Source organism: Mirounga angustirostris, unplaced genomic scaffold, assembly GCF_029215605.1.
Source record: "Mirounga angustirostris isolate CCGP_5_RB_7025 unplaced genomic scaffold, mMirAng1.0.hap1 SCAF_15, whole genome shotgun sequence".
NCBI classification, from domain to species: domain Eukaryota; kingdom Metazoa; phylum Chordata; class Mammalia; order Carnivora; family Phocidae; genus Mirounga; species Mirounga angustirostris.
Genome location: NW_026991723.1, coordinates 29,482,378 through 29,503,561, shown reverse-complemented (window position 1 = coordinate 29,503,561; position 21,184 = coordinate 29,482,378). Strand labels below are relative to the sequence as shown.

The window sequence follows — 21,184 nt, the reverse complement described above, 5'->3', positions numbered from 1 at the left end:
GCAAGAACTTCTTTGCACAACTGATGCTTTTTACCCCACCTCTTTCAGAGAATTGGCTTAAGCCTCAGATTTCTAGAGAATTTGCAGGTAAAGAGGCATAAGACCGCTTGCTTTCTGTGTGCCCTCATCTCTCTGCCCCCCTCTAAGGCCCCTCTGGGGACCAGAAGGAAAACGGGGGCCTGTCCGCGGCCACCCAAAAACGATCTCCTCAGTGGCGGTAAACACTCTGGGAGACAATGTTGTTGTCCTTTAAATAAAAAATACCAATTGTTTGTCCCGCGTAATATTTTTCGAGCATTCTAAAAGCTCTAGCTGTGAGGTTGATGTTGTCGGGTATATGGAATTTGGCTCTCCTAGAGGTATATCCTCAACAAGTGCTCAGGAGCCACAAGGCTCTCAGGGAAGTTGGATGCAGGATTGAGGGTCGGTTCCACCTCCTATCAGCTGGGTGACCTTGGGCCAGTCAACCAAACTGCAGCTGCTTTTCCTCTTCTGTAAAGTAAGGGTGATGCAACATGCCCTGTGATAAATGAATAAATGACCTGCTCAGCACCTGGTTAAGGGTGTGGGAAATTTCCCACACGTTGTTAATACTCACACCACCTTACGAGGTTAGTTGTAGCATTTTCATCCCATTTCACAGAGATGGTTACCGAGGCCCAGCTGGGTCAGGGACTTGTCACAAAGCTGCGACTCAGAACCCAGCCCTTCTGATCCTGGTTCTCATCACCTGACTGTCCAGTCCAGCTTGGCCCAGCTTGATGGGGAGCAGCACCAAGCAAAATATTTATAAATAGGTAAAGAATGCATGTGAAATGGCTTTGCAAATGCAAAACATACACAAATTTAAAAGGCTATTTTGTGTCCCAGGATCCCGAGATAACATTTTTCATGAGTCTTATTCAAAGAGTTTGGTTGTTATTTTATATAAGTTAAAAGTTGTTGCATTTGGAAGAAGGAAAAGAATATAAGAGGACCTCGGAATATGATGAATATGCATGTTATTTTTGTAGTGAGCTTGTTTTTCATTCAGATCCCTACCAAGCAGCTTTCATATTTTTCTCCTTTTGTCACATGGAAGTCTTTAATTGTACCTGTTCCGTGCAGAAAAATTAAGAATTAGCAGTAAACTCCAAAAAGGGAAATGGGTAAATATTGTCCAAGTATACCTACATCTACATCACAGATACTGAGTATTACGGCTCATTCTGCTCAGGAGTCAAAAATAATCATGCAGTACTTCATGAACAGTAGACTATTTTTTAAATAATAAAGAAGGACCTTGACCTTGAAAATGGGACAGAAAGGGAGAAAAACCAATTCCCCCAGACTGCACCTGTAATTTCAGCCACTTGAAAGGGGTTCTGTGGGGCTTCCTGGCAGGTGGAGCTTCACACTGATGCCTGATGAGGAAGACTGGCTAGATAAGGAATAGCCCTGGGCTGTCGCTCAGTTGTGATTTCTGATAGGCATTTATTTGCTAGGGTAGTAGAAGTCAGGTGAGTCCATAAAATCGCTCTGTCCAGAAGGGTTTCTGTTTCTGGTAACTTGTTCCAGAGCACCGTGCGCGAATGCTGATATAAGAGCGTATGAAGGCTGGGGCACCTGGGTGGCTCAGTAGGTTGGGCATCTGCCCAGGGTCCTGGGATCGAGCCCCATATCGGGCTCCCTGCTCCATGGGAAGCCTGCTTCTCCCTCTCCCACTTCCCCTGCTTGTGTTCCCTCTCTCGCTGTGTCTCTGTCAAGTAAATAAGTCTTTAAAAAAAAAAAAAGAGCGTATGAAGGCTGTGCCATTTGTGAAACAGGTACACCTGAGAAGGAGCTAAGTCCACCAGCGCAACCAAGTGAATGAGGTAATTATGGCCTCACCGAGTTCCAGCCACACTGGCCTCCTCTCTCCTCCTGCAGCAAGCCAAACAGGAGTCTTTACACTTGCTGCTTCCTCTGCCCAGGCACTGGTCCCCAGGCACTGAAATAAAGATGGCATCACCATCTTTTTTTCTTCTGTGGCACTTGTCATGCCATGAGATTAGCTTATTGATGTGTTTGTCTGTTGCCTGTGTGCTTCACTGGCCGGCCAGCCTTTTGGGGCAGGGAACACGCCAGTCTCACCCCCCCATAGCACCCCACTGTTGAGCACATGACAGGCACCTTTATACGCTCGCCGGATGAATGAATCCTGTCGAGTAAAGTGGATGTCAATGAAACTTTTTTAAAGTTACTGAATAATTTTGCAAAAACATGCATATTTGGTCAAATATAAGATGAAATGTTAAATAAAATATGGCGTGTAATATGTAAAAATAAGTCGAATTTAACAGTACCCAAAGGTAGGATACAGCTTAGGTGATTGAGGACACTTCAGAATTCAGGGTCTTTCAACTCAGTTGCTCTGTCTACCTACGATGATAGTCTTGTCTCGGTTGAAACTGGTTGTCATGTTAGCAAAATATTAGATTTATCACTAGAGCAAAGAGCTGAACGAACAAAAAGATTTCCAATTCCAGAGACATGACAAATACCTTAATTAAAAAATATCCATTTATTTAAATATACATCTTAAACCATCTAAAAAGTGCCACTATAAAGCCCCTGGGGTCCATTTTGTATGTTGTAGGAAATAGCATCCTTTCTGAAAACCCCTGTAATTAAATCACTGATCTGTTGTGAGGTTGGTCTGGAAGAGTGTAGATCATTCTTTTCAGGAGCATGAACCTTGTATGTGATCTTTATTTTCGTATGCGCTCTTCGCTTGGGTCTTCACCTTTTTCGGTTATAGTCACAGGCAGCTGCTCTTAGGCAGGGGAGAGGAGGATGGGGGATGTCTGTGGTCCCCCTTTGTTGTTACTCGTCTGTTTTTACCTCGTGGTTTTAATTCACCTGTAGTTAAGCTTCAGGAAAGATAGAAGGAAGTAGGACTTTGTAAGCAGAACGAGGGATCATGCGCTATGCCGATGCTTGAGGATCCCGGGGAAATACACAGGATTTATAGGTGTGGGGCATTGATGTCATATAGCCAGAAAAAAAGGAAGGAGTTCAGCTTTTTTTCCCGGAAAAGTCTTTTTGGAGCTCTTTGGCTTGGAGCTCTGTAGCTTTTCAGAAGTGACCTCTGGACTAATAATTGGCTTTTTAGCCTCAAACAGCCTTTGTATCTCCAGAGAATGTGGATTGAGTCTAATTCAGTTCACTAGTTAATTGGTTGAAATAATGCATTGTGATTCCTGCCAGAAGGAGCCAGACCCTGCCTGCAGGCAGCTTTAGAAGAGCATCCTGAAAAGGCCTGTGACTTCATGTAAATTTATCCTTTGTTGCAAGTTTCCTCTGTTTTCCTGTGGTCTTTCTTTAACTTCAAATTGGTTGCAGGGTCCTCAGCAATTCCCCAGGGCATCTGTCAAAGTTTTCTGCACAAGGAGTCTTAATACTTTGTGTAACCAATTGATCATTTCCCCCTCTCTGCCCCTCCCCTCTCCCCCATGCCCCCCCCCCACCGTTTCTCCTCCTTTTTGACACACCCCACAGTATGTTCGGCCTCCCCTCACAGTATTCCACAGTGGCCTTGGCCATCTGCGTGGACCCACACAGACGATCCTGCCAGTCTGTGAATCTGGACTAGCTTTCCTAATGAGGGCATTATTTGCTTTTTAGCCTGCCCCCTTGTTTATAAAATATGCCAAGAGAACCAAACAACCTGCTGTTCCCAATACTTACTTACTTGCCCAAACCAAATGTTTATGTCCTTGAATACTAAATTTGAAGAAAAAGGATTCCTCCTCGTGGGAAAGCTCAGGATGATTGTTGAAGGGTCTTTCTACACTGCAGCTGAAGGCCTGTCTTTCAGTAAACATGCAACTTATCAGTGACTTCAGGAACTATTCAGACTCACTGTTCAGACTCACCAGCTAGGCTTGGAGTGTGTGTGTAGGGAGGGGGGGGTGCTGTTCTAGGATTCTCTCTCTCTCTGTTGCTTCCTGGCCCCTTCCTGAACAGCCCCTTCCCTGTGACCGTATTGGATCAAAGCACCATCTCCCAAGAGCACTCTCCTCAACCGCATCCCCACACACCTACCCTGTTGGGAACTGCAACTCCCTTCACCCCATACCTCCCAGCCAGGTGGCAGCATTCTGAGCTTGGCTTGTTCTAAAACCATAATTGAAATATAACGTAGGACCTGAGAAAGAAGACAAAAAAGCAGTTTGCAGTACCAATGTCCCTTGCACCTTGTTGCCCTGGCCTATGGCTTGTCCCACTGTGGTCGGCCTGCTGGAGAGCCGGTTGGTACTGGGGCAGGAGTTCTGGCCCCAGCAGCAGGTTCAGAATCATGTGGGGGAGCTTCTGGAACACAGGCTGCCTGTCACGGGCAGCTCAGAACCTGGCACCTTTGTTTCCAGGATGCTGACCAGGTGAGTCTGATGGAGCCAGGACCCAGAGACTGGCCGTCCGGGCCATTGGCTGATACATTTGCTTCCTCTCAAGTACATCTGATGTGAATCACATTATTTATCTTCTCCTGGCAAGTTTTGTGCTAAACTTTCCTTGTTTCTTTTTCAATGGGGAGAAACATTTCCTTGTTACCTTTGCTAGATTATTTAGGAGAAGAGTGTAAATCGAAGCCATTTATCTTGAACTGGGCTGCAGGGGCACATTGTTTACACAAGTGAAAGAAATTGTAACAGGGGTATTTGGTCTGGTCTGCAAGGAAAAGGTGTCTCAAGTTTTCCCTCCCCCTCCCCCTCCCCCTTTATACATATGGTGTATTAGTTAGAAGGTGCACAAAGCACGTATGCATTAGGTTTGCATATGCAACGAGCAGGACAGTTGTTCATGGGTTTAGTGAATATTTTTTATGTTTTTTATTGGTGAAATGAACATTGCCAATAATCATAAAGTGAATGTTACCCCCCCCCCCCCAAACATCAGCCATATGTTTATATGAACAGAGAGCACTTATCATGCATTGTGCACCTCTTAGTGAGATAACAGAACATGAATTCGTGGGGATGTTGCTGCTCTAATTGAAACCTGTACATGTTTGTCAGTTGGTGGACGAGTAAGTCGTGAATTAAATTATACTCGCCAGAAGATTGGAGAAGAGGCTATGTTTAATCCTCAACTCATGATTCAGACCCCGAAAGAAGAAGGTGCTAACGTCCTGACCACGGAAGCTCTCCGACAACACCTGGACTCCGCACTCCAGGCCAGCCGAGTCCACGTATATATGTATAACAGGTAAGCTGGTGGGAAGAAGCTGCTGGTTTTAGTAAGTTACGTTACCCTGGAAATATGCTTAGAGTGTTAGTTCAGATAGTTTTCTAATGAAGTGATTTTTTTTTTTTTAATCTTGATTTTTGTTTCTAGAGTTTGGTAATAAATCAAATACATGATAATGTATTTTCAGTAAGTATCTTGGCACTATATACCCAAAATGAGTATGATCCTTCAGGCAGCCATCTGGGGGCTGTACACCCATTCTGAAGATGTTTCATTGCTTAAGATATTTTTGGAGCAGTTACAGTTGGAATTGCTTTCAGTCAACTTAAAAAGAATGGGAAAAGAAAAAGTAAGAACTTACTTCTGGTTTCTTCGAATTCCCCACAGTTACTGACAGTTGGCATGTGTTACAGAGTGTGTAGCAGGTTGAGCCACTCTGGTGAATTCTTACTGACAGGAATCATACACAGCTTCACAAAATATTACCCTTTAACTTCATAGCTAATTTAACAGTGCTGTGGGTAGAGTAAAAACATACAGAGACTTCTGGAGCAAAACTGACAGTCCTTTCTCTTCTCTATTTAAACAGTGAGTTATTCAGGGCAGGAACCACATCTCTTGTCCATCCTTGCACCCCAGCATTTAGATCAGGGTGGGCACTCAAGAGTTTGATGATTGACTAACTGCCTAGATTGTAAATTTGAACTGGGTCTTCTCCTTGAACTGTTGAGATGACTATCACTAAACCCGGTTTCCAGGGGACCGCTGAGTTAGCATTTACCTAACCCCATCCTGTCCCTCGCCAAGGCTTTTAAGCACTTCTTCTTTTTTTTTTTTAATTTATTTTAGAGAGAGAGCACGAGTTGGGGGGAGGGGCAGAGGAAGAGGGAGAGACCGGGAATCCCAAGCAGACTCCACGCTGAGCGTGGAGCCTAACCCAGGGCTCGATCCACTACCCATGAGATCATGACTTGAGCCAAAACCAAGAGTCAGATGCTTGACCGACTGGGCCAGCCAGCCGCCCCTTTGAAGCACCTTTTAACTGAGTGGTTGATAATAGTTTTTCACAGGAGAGGGGAGTAAGTGGCCCTGTAGACATAGTCTGTGGCCAGGGAGGGTGAGCGGAGAGAATAAAAGGAAAATCTGTACTTGTCACTGCTACAGTAACCTCCACTCTCCATGGCTTAACTGGATTGGCTCTAAGACCCACCTTGCTGGAGACGGAGCCCTAGGGTCCAGCATGAGTCGCACGCTCTTGTTTCCTCATCTGTAAACTAAATTACTGATCACTTGTGGTCTACTATCCTCAGGAGGCCCTGAGAACAAAATGAGATATATGTAATGGATGACAGGGAAAACGGAAGGAGGTATTCTAGCACTTTCGTCAGGCTGACTTGACTAGCGAGCACACCCTGCTCCTTTCAACACATCCCTCCCATTCTGTAGAGGGAGCAACTACCCAGTGCAGTTTTGCAAAATTAGTAAGTAGAGGCCCTGTAAAGAACCTGGAAATGGGCATTCCAGGGCCACTGTAAGCATGCTGACCCATTTTTAACATAATGGGACCCTATCTTGAAGGGACTTGTCACTAACACACTTAAGGAGAAGATGTGAGTGTCTGTACCATAAAATTACACTCTTTATCTGAGATGGAACCGAGAACATTTATGCGTTGGAATGAGCTTTAAAGAACACCTAGTTTAACCCATCTCATTTTTTAGGTGAGAAAACCAGGAATTAGATCAATTAGAGCATTTGTTCAAGTTCATACAATTATTAAACATTAGAGCCAGGTTTCAAACCCTTTCTTCTGGCTCCAAGACAGGGGTTTTTCTAATGCACAGCCATGCCCTTCAAGGAAGTGTAAATGAGTTCACCGACCAAGTGATATTGAGGACCTCCTCATGCTAGATTTAATTTATTTTAGAGAGATGCTGTGTGGAGTTCAGTATGAACATATACATAGATGCCTGAGTAGGTGGGTGGGTGGATGAGTGATGGAAGGATGGATGAATAACTTGAGCCCTGCACTCAGGAACTGACGGTCTAGTTAGAAAGAGTGAAGACATCAGTGTAGATGGGCACATACAAAGCCAACCACAGGCACCCCCCGGCCCAGGTGTCCGGGTGTCAAGCAGATCGGACCAGCAGTGCCCTGGAGTTCAAGAGAAAGGGGTGATTTTCAGTAGCTCTGGGCAAAAAAAGCCTAGTGGGAGGGGTGGCATTTCATTGGGAACCCTGCGGTATAGATGTGAAGGTTCCACAGGGAAGTGGGCTAAGTCTAGAACATTCCTTTGGGTGCCAATACAAAAAAAAAAAAAAATAAAGAAGACCAATAAAATAGAGCAGTTTAGAGAGACTTAAAAACATTTTTTTCTTCATCTGGTTTTCCCATCCCCACCCTTTTCAAATTTCCTCTTTGTTTCAAGTTAAGTTTATCTCCCTGATGCACTTGGAAAGGCATGGGCTTACAGAGCATTTTTCTAGAGTTGACAGAACTCTGTAATAATAGATAGGTGATAGATAATAGAGGTAATTGTTGATCAGTATATTTAATATCATTTCTACAGAACAAGAATAAAAGACTGTAAAGTAGGAAATCTATCTACCTGGCAGTGTTGTTTATAGCATTCATGGTTAAGAGCAGAAGTCATTTTGAACACTATCTGTTAATAAGGACATTAACTGCCAGTAAAAAAAAAAAAAAGTCAGTAATATTTTCCTACCTGAATATATGTTAATGTATTATAAACCTTACTAATTAGTCTCCACTTATTTTGAATTTCTGATAATTCAACTATGAATTATCTTCCCTGAAGTTGTTCAATGTATGTAGAAAAGCAGATTAATGGTGTAAACAAGATTATTGGGAGAACACTTCAGAAAACAAGACTTTTCATGTACTTTGGTAACATTCATTTACATAAACACCCAAATGTTAATTACAATTGAGTATTATCTATTCATTAAAGCAAGCTTGTTGAGTCTTTACTTGGCAAAAGTTGTGCTCGTTTTGACAGATACTTAAAAGTGATAGAAATTGCAGTTTCTATATATGTTCTATAGTTCCGATTTTGCACTGATTTCCTTACGTTACTATAATGAGAATGTTTGTCTCTGCTTTTTCATTTACTAGGCAGTGGAAATTGGAACATTTGTGTTACAAATCTGGAGAACTTATCACAGAAACAGGTTACATGGATCAGGTATATTTTCTTTTTTTTTTGCAAGAAATTCTCAAAAATTCCTCAGTGGTATGCATTAGCCTAACGTGTGGCCTGTTCTTTTTAACTTTGACAGATAATAGAATATCTTTACCCTTGTTTAATTATTACACCTTTGGACTGCTTCTGGGAAGGGGCAAAGTTACAATCTGGGACAGCGTACCTACTGTAAGTGTGTGATCTTGTTTTCTGATGTCTGTGATTTCTAAACTTTAGAATGTTTCGGATGCTCCTTGATCATTGTTTATTCTATTTCAGTTTTGAACAAGAAATAAAAACATTGAAATTCCGTGGGCATTTTTTGAGTGAATAGCTGGGGGAGAGGGGATGTCAGCAGAATGTTTTTCCTCTTTTCAAAAAAAAGTTCTGAAGGCACCAGTAAATTTCATTCACTTTTACCAACCTATTTATATGCAAATAAAATGCAAATTCTTTCAGAGTATGTATGATTTTTAACTCTTTAATAAAATGTTTGCAGTTTTGCTAACCAAGCACTGCCATATGTTTGAGTTCTTTTCTAAGGAGAGAGAATTTATTAGTGCGTACATATCAGAATTAAATATATTGAGTTAAAGTTCAAGATCCTCCTGCAGAGTAAAATACTAACCTTTCTTTGGATCACATTAATGACATTGAAGGGGGAAATCCGCTATCTTTGAAGGCCATGGTAGGGGATGCTTCACGATTTAGCAGTTGGATATTATATACACCGCATCATTTAAGGAATAATTGTTAATCAGTGTAGACGTTTTCAGTTAATTATGCAAGAGTTCGTGCTTGGGTTATTGTTTCTGTCCTGGCTTACACATATCTGCAAAAGCAATTTGCAGTGGCCATACCCTGACCTTCAGTGTACAGTTTTAGATGGGAAATAAGGGGTTTTGTGTTTTCTGGTTGGGAGATTCTGAATAATGACTTCAGCCTGGTTAAGCAGCTACAGTGTGGTTTGAACCACATAACAGGCAGCCAAAAGCCTTTCTGGTCTGTCAACAGCACAAATTCAAAAGTGAGTGTGGGGGGAAGTGGCCCTGATGGTGGTGATGGCAGAGGCAGCAGGGGGCTTTTGGGGTCGACTGCCAGGCTGTCAGAGAGAGCTCATAAGTATGGGATTATTGAAGGTAATGGAGATCAAATATTGTGATTGATGACATTTACGAAGCATTTATTAGGCTGGCAAGTGCTAATTTGACATTGTGATTCCCTCTTCTTCCCCCCCCCCCTTAATTTTGGATCTCAGTCTTCTGCTTAGGCGTACCCTTCGGCAAATTTTGATTTCAGGTATTAAAGATGACGTATCAGCCAGTAACGAGTCTTTGATTTCTTCATTAATTTACAAGCTCTCTGCTTGCCATTTCCATTCATGAATTATTTTCCTGACTCGGGTTTGCATACTGATCCCCAGGAAAGGAGCATTCTGTTTCTGTGCCAGGGTCTCCCCGCGTTGCCGCACTCCCAGAAAGCCTAGTGCGATCCGGACGCAGTATATATGATCCGCGCAGGCTCGGAGGCTTGGAAAAGCCTCTTTTCATGGTCTCGCCTTCTAATTTCTTTCACAGAGGTAAGCCTCCTTTGCAGTGGACAAACTTTGACCCTTTGGAATTCCTGGAAGAGTTAAAGAAAATAAACTATCAAGTGGACAGCTGGGAGGAAATGCTGAATAAGGCCGAAGTTGGTCATGGTTACATGGACCGGCCCTGCCTCAACCCGGCTGATCCAGACTGCCCTGCCACAGCCCCCAACAAAAACGCAACCAAAGTGAGTACGGTCATTGATACTGCTCCTGGGGGCTGAGAGGAAAGCTTGGCGTCTTCCTCCGCAATTCCTAGTCCTATTATTTTCATTTTTAAGATTTGATTCTCAACGACCTTTTTTTGTCTATGGAGCTAAGTTTGTTTATAGAGCTAAATTTTGCTGTAAGATTTGCCGTATGCCTCTCATTAGCCTTGTTATTAATGTTCTCTCTGAAACAAATAAGCCCTTAATGCACTGGATTTTAACAAGGCATGTGACCTGCCTACTAATTCCCGTAATTATGTGGCTGTCTTTTTATTTTAGCCTCTTGATGTGGCCCTTGTTTTGAATGGTGGATGTCATGGATTATCCAGAAAGTATATGCACTGGCAAGAGGAACTGATTGTGGGTGGCACGGTCAAGAATAGTACTGGGAAGCTTGTCAGGTAATCCAGCACAAGGAGGAAAAATCCAAGCCATCTATTTTTTTGTCCTTTGCTCAGAAACCACTTCCCTCCTGACGTCTGCGAGTGTACTTGTACTAATACTTAACTGTTCTCCTGGCCAGCAGTCTGGTGTAATAGAATATTAGGAAATACTAGTGGACCAGACCAGCTCGAAAAACTGCCTTGTGGGGAATTTTTCAGGGGGAGATTGGCTGTTTTCATCTGGACTGTAGTTAGTGACTGTAAGACTAGAAGATCGATTATGTAGAAAGTGGGAGCAAGCGTAAGGCGGGCAGGCAACAGTGGTCAGAGCAATAGGGTGGAGGGGTGTGAGCTAAGCTCTGTCCCAGACTGACCAACAACTGACGGCTGCCGAAGAATTCTCCCCTGTGCCCTTGCGGACTCCGCTCGGTCAAGCGTCAGGCACTCTCCGTCTGAGATCCCTCCCTTGGGAGAGCCGTCGGCTGGGATTTCTGCATAGGCGAGCGTGCAGCGCCGAGCCCAGCGTATCTGGTCAAGCTATCTACTCCCCTACCCTTCCTGTTTCACTGAATAGAAACTGAGAAAGGAAATTGCTTATTAATTTAATTTTGGGGTCTATCTGTAAAAGGTTTGTAAGGTTACACCTTTAATATGGTACATCCATCTATTGAGTAAAATAACCATCCAGGTCCCGTTTAATGGAAACATGTGCTCAAGTAGAAGGAGAGAATGGCCACGAGTGAGGTGGGGGCGCGCGTTCAGGATTTTAAGCAGCGAGGACAACTTCCTGGAAATGCTGATGTCATGTCTTTGCCACCCTGTCACAGTGCCCACGCCCTGCAGACCATGTTTCAGTTAATGACTCCCAAGCAAATGTACGAACACTTCAAGGGGTACGAGTATGTCTCGCACATCAACTGGAACGAGGACAAGGCAGCCGCCGTACTGGAGGCTTGGCAGAGGACGTACGTGGAGGTAAATCAGCGGCATTCCGACACCCACCTTGGAATCTGGGTACAGACCCCTTAGTCACCACGTACTTCATTGTCGCCATGTTTTAGAACATTTGTTTTCATTAGAATCTATTTTCAAAACAAATGGTCATTTTGGGGACCTGGTGGGGTGAGAACTTTTTTTCCTTTCCTAGATACGGAACACCTTCGTGTCTGGCTGATGGCTAATTCTAATTGGGACGCCTGAGACGTTCTGAGTAACCAGTTGTGAACTCCAGGGCGAAGGCGTAACAGTGTTTAAAAAAACACTGGGTTAGCAAGAAAAAGTGTCTGGAAAACATTAGCAAAGCATAGAATCTGGTCACAGCTGCAATCCCCTTGGTTAGGCCATGTGACAGGAGCTGGCCTTTCCCAAGCAGTGACCTCTACTGAGCTGCATGTGACCTTTTAAAAGTGGCCAGCAAATGAAGTGGGGAGGAGTGGCCACAAGACTGAGTCGTTTTGGATTGGGGCGGGGCAGGGGAGCCGATGGGACCGCAGATCTGTTGTAGAGCCATGGAGAGGAGAAGGTAGTCTCAGGTGAGGGTACACAGAGATGAGGCCGGCTCACCGCGGCACCCCATTCTCACCTGATGAGCGGTGGCCTTCATTGTCCCGGGCCCAGGGTCATGTCACCTCAGTCCAAGTTCAAACCCAAATCATGTAGAGCTCTTTTTAAGGCATCAGAAAAAAGTGAGGGTTGAGTGGAGGGGACGTGTCCCCCGAGGTCTGTGCTATTGAAGCTCTCATTCCATTTGGGACTTTATGTTGTGACCACAGGTGGTTCATCAAAGTGTCGCTCCGAACTCCACTCAGAAGGTGCTTTCCTTTACCACGACGACCCTGGACGACATCCTGAAGTCCTTCTCTGATGTCAGTGTCATCCGAGTGGCCAGTGGCTACCTACTGATGGTAACAGTCAATTCAGTTCTCCTTGGGTGGGGGGGGGGAGTGGGTTTGGTTTTAGTTTTTATCTTTCCATGACCGCTCCTGCTTTTTAACTGCTCTTAACACACACGTGCATCCAAGACAGAGAGAGCTCGGCTTCATAACGATTTCAAAAGTGGTCGTGTAAAGCATTTTCTCCCATTTGCAGTTTGCCCATCTTTGACTCGTATCATTCCGTGTGATGTCTGTAATGTAAATTGTTGTTGTTGTTGGATTTGATTAGTTGTCCCTTTTGATTTGGGGTGATGGGTGGGGGAAAACATTAGAATCCTTACACATTCTAATGTTGGGCTTTTGTGTCTCCCCCTCCCCCGGTTCCCCCTCCTCACTCCTTCCCTTGCCCCTCACCCCGTTGTTCTGCTCGCAGCTTGCCTATGCCTGTTTAACCATGCTGCGCTGGGACTGCTCCAAGTCCCAGGGTGCCGTGGGGCTGGCTGGCGTCCTGTTGGTTGCACTGTCCGTGGCTGCAGGATTGGGCCTGTGCTCATTGATCGGGATTTCCTTTAACGCTGCAACAACTCAGGTACTAAGGGAGCCACCTATCCACTGTTTGTTGACAAACACCCCTCCGCGGGCTTGGCCCAGCCGCCTCCTATGTGTCCATGTCACCTACAGGGTCTTCCGGCCTTTACCGCCAGGATGCCACACCTCAGAGGGGGGTGCTGTCTCAGAGAGGAGCACTTGGCGGGGGGTGGAAGGTCTGCACGGGCTTGTTGATCGTAGAGATGTTTCACTTACCAGTGCAGTGAAGACCGTTCTTTAGAGCCATGCCCCGGTTCTCAGACTTGAGTGTGCCATAGAGTCGCCTGGAGGGCTGGCCACACCTCCGACTGCCGGGCCCCGCCCCCAGAGTTTCTATTTATCAGTTCTCAACCATGCCTGTCCAGGGATCATGCTCTGAGAACCACTGCTTTTGATGAGTTAGCTTCCTTCCCATGTATTAGCTTTAAAAATAAAATAGCGGAGCTTAAAAATAGAAATGGGTAAGACCTCCTGTGAGCTAAAACGGCTAGATCCGGGGAATCTTAACTCTTGGAACTAGGTTCTTCACCGTAAGCTGATGTGAGCTGTCCTTGGGGTAGCTGCTGGGGGCACTGTTCTCAGTGTCTCTAGAATTATCTGAATTGGACTTCGTGTGTTTAATGCGCTGCCCTTTGTGTTCGCTGCAGGTTTTGCCGTTTCTTGCTCTTGGCGTTGGTGTGGATGATGTTTTCCTTTTGGCACATGCATTTAGTGAAACAGGACAGAATAAAAGAATCCCTTTTGAGGTAATAGAAAAACAAAAGAAGAAAGCTTTGGGGCCAGCCAAAATCCCCTCTGTTCTTGAGTATTTGTCCTTTAATTTTCTTTAATCTGGCCTAGGAAATATTTCAGTCCCAAGTCAGTGACATGTTACTGGCTCTAAATAAGTGAAAGAAATCAGAAGAACCGCAGAATGATTATTCCAAAGCCTGTATTTGCTTTTCTGGGTTTTTTGTGGGGTTTTGTGGTCACTTTGTCCCCATCCCCCCTGCCCCCCCAACACACACCTTTTAAATCTTAAAAATTGACTTAAATCATGGTCTTGCAGCTTTGTGCTTTGGATGTGGTAGCCAGGTACAACGCAGGACCGTGTAGATAGTCCTGAAAATGTTTTCGATGCCAGTGTCGGGGGGGGAGGGCGGGGAGAGCCCTTCCTTATGCCCTGACGTCAGCACGATAAACTACCTGTTGTCCCACTTTGTCGCGAATTTGGACTGTTGGCACGATCTGTGATCTGGGGGCCCCTGCACTGTGCGGCTCTCAGCACCGTGGTTTCTCGTCCTCAGGACAGGACTGGAGAGTGCCTCAAGCGCACGGGAGCCAGTGTGGCCCTCACCTCCATCAGCAATGTCACCGCCTTCTTCATGGCCGCACTGATCCCCATTCCCGCCCTGCGGGCCTTCTCCCTCCAGGTGAGTCTGCACTGGTGACATCCATGGCGAGCACCACACGGAGGCCGAGCATCCCATCTCCCTTCTCCACTAACGTGAAGACAAGTAGCTTGTCCGCATCTGGGGCCATTCTGGGTGGAAGCTTCTTAAAGCAACAACCCCAACACTCCCTCTAAAACACATGCCAGGGCTCCTCCCCTCCTTTCATTCCTAGAGCCCAGATGCCTGGGGCCCGGGTATCCCCAAGACCTGGTGCCTTAGGGAGTGGCCCTTCCCTTTATAGTGAGACGAAAACCACACGAGGGCCACTCTGCAGGGGATGCTGAGAAGCCCCCGTTCCAGATAGCGGGAAGTCCTCTGGTTTCATCCACAGTGCAGCCAGCTCTTGGCCGTGCCTGCTTCTGAATCCCACTGGGTTTCTGGGCTTACTCCCTTCCCTGCTGGCCACCTCAGCCCCAGCACGCCACCCTCTCTACTTCCCTAAAGCAGCTCCAACACAGGACAGTTGTACAACGCAGAGGAAGAGGCTGCAGTAGAGACCAGCTAGGCGGTAACCTAGAACTGAGTACGGTTGGCCCTTGAACAACATGGGGTTTGGGGCTGCTGACACCCCTCCCACACAGTCAGATCTTCATACAACTTTGGGCTCGCCAAAAACTTAACTACTAATAGCGACTGTTGACCAGAAGCCTTACTGATAACATAATCAATTAACGCATCGTTTATACGTTAAATCTGTGTTCTTAGAACAAAGTGAGCTGGGGGGGAAATGTTATTAAGAAAATCATAAGGAAGAGAAAATACATTTCGAGTGCTACACCATATTTATTGGAAACAGCCTCTAAGTGGACCCATGCAGTTCAAACCCATGTTGTTCGAGGATCTGCCGCATTAGCTTCCACCGTGCAAACGTCCGGCCATTCTCTGCCTGCAGGGGGTTTGTTGGCGGGCGCTCGCTTGTCACGTCTTTCCTTAGTCTCTCCACAGTCTCCTCCATCTCTTCTCTCTTCTTTTGGTCTCCTACTCCCCTCTCAGGCTGCACAAGAAAACTCAAAATTCCTCTGCCCTCCTTCTGCAGAGCAGTTTGGCTCCTGCATTGTTCTGCTCTCTCTTCCCAAACCAGGCCCTTCCACACCTAGAGGCCACCAGGATATTTCTTTTGTGCAGAGAGCCAGCTTATACGAATGGTAAGAATGGAGAGCTCCCGAGGTTGGGGACACAGCTCTGGTCCGTTCTGTGCTCGGCCGGGAGTGCTGGCATGGCTCTGCCGCTGTTTGAAACTCTAAGGAATCCTGGAATCTGTCAGTACAGCGGATGAAGACAGCTAACTGACCAGTCTGGGATGTGATCTTCCTAAGCCCCAGATGTTTTCAGGTTTTGGTATTACAAAGACGTTCCTGAAGTTTTGTGAATTAAATTCACATTTTTTTTTAAATTTTTTTTAAAGATTTATTTATTCACGAGAGACAGACAGAGAGAGAGAGGCAGAGGGAGAAGCAGGCTCCCCACGGAGCAGGGAGCCCGATGCAGGGCTCGATCCCAGGACCCTGGAACCATGACCTGAGCCGAAGGCAGATGCTCAATGACTGAGCCAACCAGGCGCCCCTAAATTCACATTTTAAAGCTTCAACTATTTTCCAAGAGAGACACGGTGGCTTTCCCCCCTTTTTCTCTTACAGTATGATGTGTAATTTATGAGATGGCCAGGTTTTAAGGGAAATTACTTTTGGTGTCACTTTTTTTTTGAGAGGGAGAGGGGCAGGGGGCAGAGGGGGAGGGAGAGAGAGAATCTCAAGTAGGTTCCACACCCAGCGCAGAGCCTGATTTCACAACCCTGACATCATCACCTGAGCCAAAATCAAGAGCTGGGGTTGCTTCTCCAACTGAGCCACTCAGGTGCCCCTTGGTGTCACTTTTTAAGCTGTTATTACATCCAGCTTCTTCCTACTGCTTTACTCTGGTTAATCACCAAAAGGTGATTGTGACCAGGAAGAGCAACTGACAAATCATAAATTAGGTTTCTCTTTATGCTTTTGTCAACACGCTTCGCTCTTTTGTAGTCTTCATATTTGAATTGATTTCATTTCACCAATGGCTAATGAAGACCTGAGGAACTAACGATCCAGCTGTGTTTGGGACACTAGACTGACTTAATATTTAGTGTAAGAGAGAACATGAGAAAAGATTTTTGTACCAATCACTGTGACCGCCACCCCCCAAAAGAAAAATACTAAAAAAAATGAAAATAATAAAGGGTTTATTATAAATATCTAACAGTAGAAGAAGTAAGTGAATTAGTGACTAAGGTTAAATCTGAACGACCGAAGCACAGGAAAATGAAAATATGTCTAACTGCTTAACTGCTCAGTGATGTGGAACATAAGTGAAAAGTGCCCGCTAAAGAATTGATACAATTACCATTCTAGAATGCCTTTTTGCGTGGGCATCTGCACACCCACCTGCAGTCTCCCGTTCTCGCTGCTTATACATACAGCAGATGCCGGTGTTGAGAAATTGTCCCCCTCCTCTAACAGTGGGACCCTCTCCTGCCTCTCCTTTTCCGCTTGCCTTTTTCTCGCTGCTCTTTATTTCTGCTCTGCCTCACGCTCCTTCATTTCTTCTTGTGTCTCTCTCTCATTTTCTCCTCTCCTCTCTCAGTACACACTGATGATTCATCAAGGCATACTCTCCTTTAATGATATCCTATGGTGTGGTGGTCTGAAAAGCTACATGAGTTTTCCTTACGCCTTTTAGAAAATCCAGTACGCTAAAGTTCTCCCAAGGTAAGCACCTTACTGAGATGAAATGAGTACTGTGAGTTTTGCATTTCTATTCCAAGCCCCTGGGGTACCACTTTAGAAAATTGAGGACTTCCAGGAGTCCTCATTTATTAAAGACCCCATAATAACTGGCTCATTCTCTGTCAAAAACAAACTTAAAAAAAAAAATAAAAGGAAAAAGAAAGAAAAAGAAGAAAAGAAAAAGAATGTGCCATGATTTTTGCTGTAGCCATCAGAAATTTACACTGGTTTCCTTTTAAATATATTGACATTCAAAGTTTGTCATGATGTAGCTTCTCTTTCTTTTAGTGAACTGTGTTAAGTTGTGCCTCTGGGTATCCATTTGTGTTTGTGTTTTCAGGGTATTATAGATTAAGCCTCAAAAGAAAGAGACCCACAGTGGTTCTGTACACTAATAAATCCATATTAATTTAGGATTTTTCTTTGTGGAACTTTTCCAATTGTCTAACTTTATCAAAATAAATAGAATTTTTTTTCCCCCAGAGAAACCGTCTTAGACTTCCTTGTCAGTCTCCATCCATCTGACCAAATGCCACCTCTATACCAGAAAGCAGTGGCACCGTCTAATTCTTTAGGAACCAAAGCCCTGCATAATTGAATGGTGTTCTTCAATGGAAACTCCCAGAACAGAACGCCGTATTGTTCCACACAGTGAGGGGGTCTAGATGAGGGCCCTCTGGGCAGGGTCAGTTTGTCTCTGCGCTCTGCAAGTGTGTCAGCAGGGCCCCCACGGATGCTCTGCTGCAGGTGGGGTTTGGGGGCAACACAGAAGATGGGGACATTTCCTTCTAGTACAGTAATTAGAATTGATTGGCAGTGCAAATCATCCCCATCAATAGATTTTCTTACAATGTCTTAAGCTCCCCTTTGTGCCCGCAATGACCCTTCTCCCTTGCTGAGAAGTCCTTGCAGCTTGTTGGTCTTTACTGTTTGGGTGCACTTGAATGGGACATTGAAGTTGCGCCGTTTCTTGTCAGAATATGTTCTCCCTGTGTACGCAATATGCCGCCGGACAGTGAGCGTGGACAGGACGCTACACTTAAGAGTTGGGGGGTTCTTCGTGTCCTCCACAGATGCCTCCGGGGGATAAAGCTGATATCAGATGTGTCCCCAGCCCCTGTGGAAGCCTCGGTGCTGTTCCTACCAGAGCATCTGGGCCACTTGGGTTCCACATCCTCAGGAACTTTTGTCCAGAGTGAGATGCCCGAGAGTGTTCTGTCGGCGTTCCACCCCCGAATTCTAAACATGCCTATAATAGAAAGAAAAGCTGAAAGGACTCCACCTCCAGAATTGAATTTTCTGGAAAAATCTCCTTGAGAATCAGACCCGTCTTTGCCAGGACCCCTGTGGTCAGATTGGTCCGGAGGCCGAACCCAGCCCATGTCCATCCCCTCAGGAGGTAACCAGGTGACAAGAACTCCCAGGTCGCAGTCAGGCTGAGGGCACTGACATCAAGCCTGTGTTTGAATTCGATTTACTCCATGACTGCCGGCAGGTGACCATCCTCTGTACGACGGAGTCTGTTAGGTGCTTGTGTCAAGAGCAGTAATAATGGCTGTCCTGGTTGCTGTGGGGATTGAAGAATTGTGTGTTAACTACCTGGTCTCCCAGTGCTCCCCCTTTTCTCTGCCCCCAACAGAATTCTGGGTCTCCCTCTCAGACACAGCTTGTCAGGTTCCTCCACATGGCACATCCTTCCTCCCTGGCCCCACGAGAGGCCTGTTTTTTGTCTTCTACACCTCCTTGAGACCCTGCCTTGACCACCCTCCGCCCTCCACCCACACCCCCCCCCCCCCCGGGTACTCTTCCCCCTCTGAGCTGCTCTGGAACTCTATGCAAGCTTTTATTACTACATTTATTAGCCTGAATTGTAGTTTGTTGGTAGGTCTGGCTGTGGTGGTCCTTGAGAACAGGATTTTGTCTTATTTTTCTCTGTGTCTCCAGTACCCAGCTCTGTGTCCTCCCTTTTCTTTTTAAAGTATTTGTCTCTAAGATGAATCCTTTAGTCTTTAGGTCTTTAAAGACCATTCATTAGAGCGGTTAAGTTCACAGGTTTCATGTATTTTGAGATGATGAGGAATTTCAAAGCAGACTGAGAAGAGAGGAGTTAGGCAATTTTTAGAAGGAGACTCTTGATTATTTTTTGGTTTTGTGGACTTGACAGGGAATTAATTATTGAAAGGTACCTTTCCAGACCTTGGCCTTGCTCTTTCACCTTGAGCATAAATGCACAATTTTTATCAGAAGCCCTTTGCAAAGTTCTCTTCTGATTCTGTTAGGTGTCTGTTACAAGCAGGTTTTCTTTTCTCACCCAGAGACGTTTACCCAGTTGGAGGACGTCTTAGAACTAAGTAGTTCTTTGAAAAACTTCCTGAGACCTTTTAATTTTCAAAAAATTTTCTGATGATTTCTTGGTTACTTAGCATTCCAGTTCCTTTTTTTTTTTATTGTGCCGCTTCTTTCCATTCCTGTCTGAATGGGCGAGCACTTTCAACTGTCCTCTGTTGACTTTCCCCTATTAACAGCCCAATTGTGTAATTTTTACTAGGTCAGCAGGAGATTTGCCAAAGCACTACAGAATCTAGCCCCATGTTTATTCTAGGTTATGGAGTGACTTTTGAATCTGTACTTATTTATTCTGCATACTATAATCACACACAGGAATTTCTTTCTGCCTTACTCTCCTTGACCTTTTATGTTACTGTGCTCGCACACACCACAGGCTACTCCAGAGGCTATTTGGAATGTGCCTATTAAAAACCTCAGGGGACGTGTTTGAAATTTTATTTCATGTTTTCAAGGTGACATTTTGATATACCCAATCCACTTTACGTCTAAATATTCTGAGTATAAAATCAGAGTAGCGTGAAACTCTTAGAAATGTTCTGAATGGGGAATGTTTGTTTTCAATTAAAACATCTCAAGTATATTCTGTATTCTGCCTTTGTAGATTTGGTTTGGTTAGGTTGCTAGCAAGACGCTCATTTCATTCCTGTGTTTGTACATCATGGGTTCATGAAATTCTAAAAGATGAAAAGAATCAGAATGATGGGGCCTGTTCTAGTCAAATGGTCTCTTAATGATGGAAGAGAAGCAAAATGATGAGAAACTCCATCTATTTCAAGTTTAAACACTTCAATAGGGAATTGAAAGAAAGATGTTGTTTAAAACCTCTTTTATTTTCAGAGCAGTCCTCTGACTGGGAGGAGACATATTGGTGACCTCTACTTTTTTTTCTTTTCCCCCTGCTTCCAGGCAGCCGTAGTAGTGGTATTCAATTTTGCTATGGTTCTGCTAATTTTTCCTGCGATTCTCAGCATGGATTTGTATCGACGTGAGGACAGGAGATTGGATATTTTCTGCTGTTTTACAAGGTACAATTTCATGAGCTGCTATGGCCTTTATTTGTTGGGTACAGAGTGGTAGGTTTAGAGAACTCTTTAGCCTGTAGACTTGGACGAAAATGTAGCTAACAGGGCTTGTTACCAGTGTGATGGAGGCAGAGGAGATAATGGATGGAGGATGCTTTGTTGGGGATATTGAGTCACAGGCTCTCCCCTCCCCTGACTAAAGACTCACAGCTCTGGGGTTGTGATGCACACACTCACTATTTCTGTTATGGATCGCTTTGTCTGATTATTGGGAGTGTGTCATATCTCTGTTGATTCAGGCAGAACAAAGGTTTGAAAACCAACCATCCAGAAAAAATACAGCCCTTTGGGTGTTGTGGGGTTTTGGGGGGAGGGGTTGTGTGTTTTTTAGGAATTGTGCTTTGAAAGGGGTTCATCAGCATGTAACTTCGATTTTGCCAGCCAAATTCAGGATCGGCCATCCATTTGGTCTCCTCTGACTTACTAGTGTCTTGTGTCCAGGTGGTTAAATCAGGTGATGTTTGTGGAACTCAACAGTATGATATTTTTCTTCTAAATTAGAGCTATG

The 21,184-nt window shown here is 44.9% G+C and overlaps 1 protein-coding gene across 4 annotated transcripts in view; it reads left to right on the top strand.

The window, feature by feature from the left end:
• PTCH1 (patched 1) overlaps positions 1 to 21,184 on the top strand; it is a 69,474-nt gene that overhangs the window by 23,377 nt on the left and 24,913 nt on the right. For 3 of the 4 annotated variants that reach the window (XM_064579696.1, XM_045882359.3, XM_045882361.3), the window contains exons 3-13: positions 5,037 to 5,226; positions 8,345 to 8,414; positions 8,509 to 8,600; positions 9,989 to 10,187; positions 10,488 to 10,609; positions 11,419 to 11,566; positions 12,364 to 12,495; positions 12,899 to 13,054; positions 13,701 to 13,799; positions 14,340 to 14,465; positions 20,501 to 20,619. In XM_064579696.1, coding sequence (XP_064435766.1) covers positions 5,037 to 5,226; positions 8,345 to 8,414; positions 8,509 to 8,600; positions 9,989 to 10,187; positions 10,488 to 10,609; positions 11,419 to 11,566; positions 12,364 to 12,495; positions 12,899 to 13,054; positions 13,701 to 13,799; positions 14,340 to 14,465; positions 20,501 to 20,619 — 1,453 coding nt within the window. The remainder of the gene's footprint in view (positions 1 to 5,036; positions 5,227 to 8,344; positions 8,415 to 8,508; positions 8,601 to 9,988; positions 10,188 to 10,487; positions 10,610 to 11,418; positions 11,567 to 12,363; positions 12,496 to 12,898; positions 13,055 to 13,700; positions 13,800 to 14,339; positions 14,466 to 20,500; positions 20,620 to 21,184) is intronic. The other variant, XM_045882360.3, reaches the window with a different exon arrangement.